A 9,078-nucleotide genomic window follows, 5' to 3' on the forward strand; every position below is an offset into this window, starting at 1 on the left:
AAGTGATTAAGAAGATTTGCATTTTACCTGTGCTTTTACTTTCTCCTCCTCCTGTAATGTTAGTACTTCATCAGCAATCATATGATCCATTATGTAAGAGGTCTTGATGTCTCTTACCAATGCTTCATGATTCAGAAGCAAATGATTTCGAGATTTCACATCCATTTTTCTTCAGTGGAGAAAAAGTTTGCACAGGAACATGAGCTAGTCAAGACATTAAGAAACTAATCAATTTTAAAATATATTTCCTTTTATAGAATGTAACTTAAGAAAAGTGGCAACAGTATTCCCAACATTAACTCCAGTTGAAATATAGCTGATCTTCAGTTAGCTTCATGTTATGAATTATTTCTTACTAGAAAGTACACAAGCAACCAACATTTCAGCCTACTACTGGTGTTTCTTGAGAACACTATATAAAGGTTTTCATATTATCCTCTCTCCAAAATGCTCAGATGTTTATGTCCAGATGGGTTGATGACTGTAACGGATTAAGAAAACACAGGGAAAATCCTACCTCCTGCTTCTGTCCATTCCCACCCAACTCCTACCTAACTTCTAATTTACCCCACTCCATTTCCCCATCAATCCTGTCTCCTGCTCCTATACTCCCCATTCTCTTCCAATGCCTGCCTCTTACACACACCCTGCTCCTACTGATGCCCCTCAACCTCCTATCTAACCCTTCTGGCTTCTGCGCCAACTCCTCCACCCACCATTGCATCTGAGTCAGGCTGCTTCCTCTTCCACTCCATGCTGGCTGTGTGCCAGCAAAAGGCATCTTCTCTCCCATGCTCTCAGTCTCCCTGTTCTCAGTTCCTGTGCCTGGTACCACAGCAGAAGGAGAAATTGCTAACAAGGTCTTATTCAGCTCTTGCAAACCCAGAATAGAGCATGCTCAATAGGTGCTCTATAGGGATGGTGCATGAGTAGAGTTGCAGACACGAGTTGTGTGGGGATGGAGTATGCTCGGTGCAGATGGAATCTTCTGAGAATTTAGCTGCCAAATTCTACCAAGCCTCTCCTAAGCATGTACAAACTGAGACTTTTCAAAGACTTATGATTTGGACAAATTTTCACAGCAAAGGCAAAAGGCACAACCCTGACAGCAGGGCAGGACAAGTTCCCCCACTGCCCCAGTCAAAATACAAGTCCATTCTCCAAAGCATGGAGGTGTTTGAGCTTCTTAACAAACAACATACAGTACTTTCCCTAATCTCATTCTCAGGAACCAAAACATCAGCCTTAGGCAGACCCCCAGTATGGAAAATTTCAGCCCAAATGTTTGGCAAAGTTAAAGCGCCCAAAACAAAAGATTCTCCCAGGAATAGAGAGTTAAAGAAACCCCTGCGCCCAAATGGATCCTCACTGCACGATCATGGTATAAGTTACCCTAAAGTGGGAGAGATGAGGACAAAGGCAAAGATCAAATTAATCAGTTGAGAGAATGCATTATATTAATGCTGTCTGTCCCCAATCTCTTCCCAGGGAGAGGAGAAAGTGCTCCCTGCTTCTCTGGGGGCAAATAGACCCGAAGATCCACTTAGCTGCTCATAGCCCCCACCCTTCTTCAGCTCACCCTCCCTCAGGATCCTTGCCGCAGGGACTGTTTCCCCCTCAGCTGCTCCTCTCACACTCACTGCCCCCTCCCTCAGGCCACAGCCCTATGGCCTCCCCTCTTCTTTTATGGAGATTGACTCCCCATCCCACACCATTAGCCCCCCAATCTCCAACACCCCACCACCACAGGGTACCTTATGCTCCCCCACCACTACTGGGTACCCCACCCTCCCTAAATGGCACTCCTGGCCAAGGCACCCCAGGACTTCCCCATAAAAGCTTCTATTATCCCCATGCCTCTGTAGGGTGGGCACAGCAATGAGGACAAGGGGTGTATACTGAGGCTGCCTCAGTGGGAAGCACAGGCCACTGGCTGCACAGAGGTGGGGGGAGGTCACCCTGAAGCCCCTCCTCCCCCCAGGACACAGACTCAGTGGTGAGGCTGCACCAGACTCTGACATAGCGCACGGGCCAGGCCTGCCCCATAAACACACTGGGGCCTTGACCCTCTGCGCTAGGCACACTGTGATAGTGAGCTAGAGGGACAGAGTCTTGCAAGCTCACCCAGCCCAGCCCTGTCCCCAGCGGTGGCTCCAGACACCAGTACTCCAAGTGCATGCCTGGGGTGGCAAGCCACGGGTGCCCTGCCGGTCCCTGCAAGGGCGGCTGTCAGGCATGCCACCGAATCCGCAGGACCAGGGACCTCCTGCAGGCAAGCCGCTGAAGGCAGCCTTCCTGCCATGCTTGGGGCAGCAAAAAAGTTAGAGCTGCCCCTGCCTGTCCCCCCATTCCCAAGGCACTGATTTGCATCTCTCCTGGCTGCTTCTGACGTGCCTGCTTGAGCAGGGCCATCCTTAGGATTTATGATGCCCTACGCAGTATTATTAAATCAGTGCCCCTATGCCAGACTTGCTCTTAGCAACACAAACATAAGCTTACAGTACTGGAAAACTTGTCACATGCCCTTTATTAAAACCAATTTAAACAAGTTAAGTACTCTATAACACTGATGGACCATACTTGCACTAAAGAAGTGCAAGTATGGTCCATCTGATTTACTGACAGAATGATGCAAATAATATAATTTTTTTAATTTGTCAACATTTTATTGGAAATTTCTATGAAGAGGTATTGAAACAAGGATTTGTTTTTAATTAAAAGCAATATTTCCGGCTTTTTTGGCTGCAAAACAAGTAATAACATCAACATATGACAAAGACAAAGTTATGTCTTGTTTAACTGCAAGAATAGCAAGACCAGTCAAGCGTTCCTGAGTCATTGCAGAGCAGAGATAGTTTTTAAATGAGCTTTAGATTTGAGAAACTCCCTTTTCCTGATGCTTCTGTTACAGGAATTGTCAGTAGAATACGAGTGGCAATGTTGACATATATCCTAATGTGTACAAGTTTGCTGGTATGAATAAAAGGTACAATGTCCATCACTGACTTTGCATGTGGCAACACTGATGACAATGTACTCAATTCTTCGTACAATTCAAGTCTATTTCAAGCCAGTGGGAGCCGCGATCAGCTGGACTTGCAGATGGGACAGGTAAACACACCGGCCCAGCCCGCCAGGGGCTTTCCCTACACAAGCGGTGACCCCTGTTTGAGAAACCCTTATTTAAATCAAAACTATCACCATGTTTCAGGAGACTCTCTAGGCTCTTGCACTTTGTCATTAGCAGCTCTTGTTTTCCTATTTCATAGAATTTAGTTATGTCATACAAAAATCCAAACTCTTCATGGTGTGCTTGTAAGGCATTAAACCTTTCGTCAATGGCAGATATTGCTTTATCCATCACAACATTAAAAAAATTCAACCTCAAATTTCTTTTCTGGATCTTCTAATGGGCTCATCTGCTCCTTCATATTCCGCTTGCCATTTTTTCCTCAAAACTTGTCACATTCAGACCTGGAAATTTTGGTTCTACACTGAGTGCCTCTGCAAACTCTCTTGCTGTGTAACCTGTGCTTCTTTGAATCCATTTTGTCTGTATATCACTAAAAAGTCTTGTGTGTTGTTTAGTAAGGTAAGTGTTGAATCAAGCTGCATCACTAGACTCTGCATTATTTTGCTTACACTTGAGATTTTAACAAGAATGTCATACCAGATTATGACAGATGTTAGAAACTTGAAGCTGGATATTTTAGAGGCCAATGACTGTGCTTCACTTTTAGCTTTTGGATCTCTAGCTTCTTCCAAAATAGCAACCAGTGCTTCATAAACCTCCTCAGACTGATATCTCAACATTTTTACACTTTCTATTCTGCTTTCTCAGCATGTCTCAGATAGAGGCTTAACGGTAACACCACTGACATGTGCTTTGAATATTTGCCATTGTTGAGCGGAAGCTGAAAAGAGCTTGTAAATGCATTGCAGCAAACCAAAAAAAAAGAAATACCTTCTACAGAAGACTTGACCATATCACACGAAATCAAATTAAGGCTGTGGAATGCACTCGGAACAAAAAAGGCACATGCATTTTCTGCCAGGAATCTAGCTTGCACACCGGAAATGCATCCTCTCATATTGGTGCCATTATCATAGCCTTGTCCTCTAATGTTCATTACAGACAATCCCATTTGTTTTAGTTCAGGGGTAGGCAACCTATGGCACGTGTGCCAAAGGCGGCACGCAAGCAGATTCTCAGTGGCACTGACACTGCCCAGGTCCTGGCCAGTGGCGTAGTCAGGTGGAGGGAAGACGGGGGAAAAAAAAAAAGGCACCACCCACTGCGGCGCTTTTACTGACGGGGCAGCGCTCCGGGTTTTTGGCAGCACCTTGGCGGCGGGACCTTCACTTGCTCTGCAGGTCTTCAGCAGCATTTCGGCAATGAAGCTTCAGGGCTGCCGAAGACCTGGAGCGAGTGAAGGTCCCGCCGCTGAAGACCCGGAGCGCTGCCCTGTCAGTAAAAGCACCGCAGTGAGTGGTGCCTTTTTTTTTTCCGCTCCCGGGTAAGTAAAATTAAAAAGGTGCCACTTGTGCTCGGTGGGGGAGCGGCCACTGCTCTGCTCTCCCCCTAGCTACGCTACTGGTGTGGGGGGCTCTGCATTTTAATTTATTTTAAATGAAGCTTCTTAAAAACATTTTAAAAACCTTCTTTACTTTATATACAACAATAGTTTAGTTCTATATTACAGACTTATAGAAAGAGACCTTCTAAAAACTTTAAATTTATGACCAGCATGCGAAACCTTAAATTAAGGGAATAAATGAAGACTCGACCCAGCACTTCTGGAAGGTTGCCGAGTCCTGTTTTAGTTCATCAAGGAGAGCTTGAAGAAGTCCTAAACCTGTAGTGTTTTCTACTTCTAAAAATGTGATAAATGATTCCTTAACTGTAATCTGTGTTGAATCACTAATGTCGACAAATCTCACTACTAACGACATCTGTTCTTGATGACTTATGTCCAGAGTGCAACCTAGAATTACAGCAAAATATTTTGCCAAGAAACCAATGAAACAATTTTGTCTCTCACTTTACCACTCATTAGAATGATCAGTTCATTTTGAATACTTGACCAAACAGTGGTCATGTATTTCATTTTCAGTTATTTTTCGGAGATGTTCATTCATCACTGTGTCAAATTTTCCCAGCAGTTGTACAAGGCCCTCAAAATTGCCATTTTTGGGCTGGTATAATTTCTCAACAGTTCCTCTAAAAGCAAGGTTTTTGTTGATATTCAAGAACACACCACCAATGCTGTTTCTCTGACTCTAGCAATCTTTGATTTTGGGCATCAAGAGTCGTCTGATTTTTTTTACCTTACACTCAGCTCAGACCATTTGTGCATACTTTCAATGTGGTGTTGTGCCTCTTCATGTTGCGGTAATGTGTGACTAAGATTTTGCCAATCATTAATACCCACGGTTGCTATGTTAAAATAGCAACTGTTGAAAATCTTTCACGGGAAACAAAATACAACATCCCTGCATGTAGAATACACAAGTCACCATCTGTTGACAATTTCAAAGTTAGAAAGTCTTTTGTAGTAATTGTTTCCTGTGAATTTCCTACCTCTAATGTCTTTAGTATATTCAGGACCTTCTATTCTCACGGGGCCTCTCTCAAGTATAATGGTGCGTAATTCATTGTTTAAAGATTCCAGCCATGCGCCAATGTCATCCATATCCCATGCCATTACACAGTTTCAACTATTGTGATTTCATTTTGTGTCTGCATCTGTTTCAAATGATTGTTCTGTGTTTTGTTGAGTTTTTGAGCTTTGTCTGCATAAACATTTTCTTTGGCAGTTCTTTGATTTTCTTTGATGATCTTGATCAACTTCGTTGTTTTCATGACATACAAACTTAAGTATAGAACCCTTCTGTGCTTGTATAGCTAGTTCTATTTCATCTTTCCGTTTTAGTTTTTTTTTTGTGTGTGTGACATGGAAAGTTGTTTTCAATACGACATTGTAACTTATAAGGATGTTTTTTAAAGAAATAACTGTTTAAATTATTGTCAGATTATCAGAAATATTATTTAAAATAACTAATATAGGATAGTCGTGAGTCTGTGACCTTGAGCTAGTGTGGAGACACTCCACCCTGACTGAGACACAATGATGAATGAACATCTCTGAAAAGTAACTGAAAATGAAATACATTACCACTGTTTGGTCAAGTATTCAAAATGAATTGATCATTCTAATTAGTGGTAAAGTGAGAGACAAAATTGTTTCATTGGTTTCTTGGCAAAATATTTTGCTGTAATGCTAGGTTGCAATCTGGACATAAGTCATCAAGAACAGATGTCATTAGTAGTGAGATTTGTCGACATTAGTGATTCAGCACAGATTACAGTTAAGGAATCATTTATCACATTTTTAGAAGTAGAGTTGGAAACCCATGTCATTTTTCAAAGTCACTTTTTAGTTTTAAATGCGTAGTGGGCGTCAGTTAATGTTAGATACAACTCTATATCAACCTTATACTCTAAATAGAACAATGGCAATTATCCAGTTTAAGAAGCTGGGTTTCCAAGCAGCGGGAAAATAGGACCCTAATTTTATTCCTAGGTGAAAGCACAAAGTGACCAAAATGAAGTCAGCACAGAATCAGCTCATCTGGATTAAGGTAGGACAGAAATGTTACAGAAGTCCTATCTACTAAAATTAGTGCAGCATAAACAGAGCCAAACTAATTTCTTTTTCCAACCTAATGTGCCCTTGTTACAGAAGGACCCTCTCCAGGTTTTGTCACTCATCCTTTCTGATAAACAATGTCAATTATGACATTGAACTTCAATCACCAGTTCATTTTACATAGATAACTGAGTTATCAGGTGATGGTAACTTCTGATCACTTGCAATCTTGACTGGATATCGAGTACTGTGCTAGCAGCACGACTGCTTGAAGAGCCACTCTTTTCCATAAAGAGCTTATTGAGAAAAAAAAATTGAGATATTTCTGTGTTGCACCCACACCGCTAAGCTCTGCCTGTTCATACGTCTGATCTTAAAATTGTCCAGTCTTTAAATTGTGCCTTATTTTTGTTTGGAAAGACATTAGCAATAGCAGCACATTTTGGGCACTGCCAGAAATACATGATAAATCACTGCCTCTAGCGTTCCATCAAAAACTGACACTTTTTATGGAACTAGCATGATCTGCTGCACAGATTCTTCACAAGGAAGTGTCCCTTGCCTTTTTAATTCATGTTAACCATGTATTTACTTTATGAAAGTTGGACAAAACGTTGCGAAAACTTAAGACCTCCGGGTTGGCAAAAATTATACTGTCTCACTGAAAAAAAAGAAAAAGAGTCTTAGTATGACATATGGTCATTATATACACTAGTAAGGCGATAAGCATATTACAGTTGTTGGAGGGCTCTATTTAGCAGCAACAGGGCTATAGGAAAGCCTATCAACATTTTAACCAAAACTTGTCATAAATAATTGTCAACAACTTACTTTTCTGGTTTTGGCTAAGATTGATTTTTTATTTTTTTTTATATTGAAATTGGATTCAGGATTGTTAGCAAGCATTTTTGGCAAACAAAGTTGTTAAATAACAATCGAACATGACTTGGATAAAAGGTATTTAAAATGGCACCAAGACTCTGGCAAAAAAGGGAAAACCGGTCTATTCTGATCCCTGCGCAAAACAAAACGTTGAAAAAAAAAATGCTCAAAGCTGATCAATGGCAACACAGTACTGCTTTCGTGCTTGGCTCATCCCCGGCCTGCTGGTCCAACAGCTGCAGTAGAGGAGGAGATAGGTGGGAAGCCGAAGGACCCTAAAATCCACCTCTTGGGGTGCAGAGTGGCAACAGCAACCCCTCAGGTCAGGTCACGCCACTGGGCACCGCCATCGGCACCACAGACAATGGTGAAGTGCGGCATCTCGGGGATGCAGGACCCACGGCAGCTCTTCCTGCCCCGGGCATCTCCCTCTGGATTGGATGGATTGCTGCCAGGCCACCACGCCCACTGGGCGAGAGACGTGCTCCACAGCCCAGCCAGTTGTGTGCATTCCAATCCAGCCCGTGCGGACACTTGGAGCAGAGGCGCTCAGGCTGGTTGCCGAGAAAGTGAGTCACTTTCACTTTCTTGGCATGCAGCCAGCCCGAGCAGCTCCTGCACTACACCCAGCCCTGCATGGGGCGAGGGGGGGGGGGAGTGAGGAGAAAAAACATACATTATGATGGGAAGCAAAAGGATACCACCCAGCCCACCTCACGACTGTGGGGAGAAAGTGACACACACGGGTGAGTTCCCCCACCCCTTCCGAGAGACCTCAGCAATCAGTACCCTCCCTCAGAATGCACTGTCATGCTGGTGTCCTGTCCCATCGGTGGTGCCCCAAATTTAGTAGTGGCCTACACAGCAGCGTATGCTACATATGCCTAAGGATGGCCCTGTGCTTGAGACGGCTGCTGGGGAGGGACATGTGATTCCTCTCATGGCTTTCCTTTGCTTTCCAGTCAGAATCTATTATTCTGCAGGAAAACGAAGAAATCTGCCCACGCTCAGTGGCACAGAATTCCCCCAGGAGTATTATATGGAGTTTCTTAAGCCTTCCTCTGAAACATTTGGTTCTGGACACTATCAGAGACAGCAGTACTGAAGTAAATTAATCACTGGTCTACTAAGGTCTGGCAGGGGGTGCCTGTAGCAACAGAATTTGCATTAACACAAGGTACCACCCTTTGGTTTTCAATACTACATAAGTGTGTTTAAAAAAAATCATGAAATCTCTTAAATCAAAGTTTGGGCCTAAACTATTTATTTTAAATTAAAGAGTAATATTAAATAATAATTTAATTTAATTAAGTAAATAGTAATATATGTTTTAAGTCTCCCCAAGGAGATAGATCTCCTTTCAAATACTTAGATCTCCCTATTATGCCAGCTTTTAGGGAAGGAATCAGGCATGTACTAAACAGAATACACAACTGTCTAATAAAGACAAAACAGTTCCTATTTATTCTCATGTATAATAAATACACTGAAGTAATACAAAAACCCAGCCAGCATTTTCTTGCAAGTGATTACCATCACAAGGATT

General features: G+C 42.7%; 1 protein-coding gene across 5 annotated transcripts in view; it reads right to left on the bottom strand.

Moving 5' to 3' along the window:
* The window catches only part of APAF1 (apoptotic peptidase activating factor 1), an 85,974-nt gene that overhangs the window by 75,893 nt on the left and 1,003 nt on the right, over positions 1-9,078 (bottom strand). For all 5 annotated transcript variants that reach the window (XM_039494958.1, XM_039494950.1, XM_039494967.1 and 2 more), the window contains one exon: positions 28-204. In XM_039494958.1, the coding sequence (XP_039350892.1) occupies positions 28-165 (138 nt within the window). In that variant the 5' untranslated portion in view covers positions 166-204. The remainder of the gene's footprint in view (positions 1-27; positions 205-9,078) is intronic.

This window comes from Mauremys reevesii, linkage group 1 (assembly GCF_016161935.1).
Source record: "Mauremys reevesii isolate NIE-2019 linkage group 1, ASM1616193v1, whole genome shotgun sequence".
NCBI classification, from domain to species: domain Eukaryota; kingdom Metazoa; phylum Chordata; order Testudines; family Geoemydidae; genus Mauremys; species Mauremys reevesii.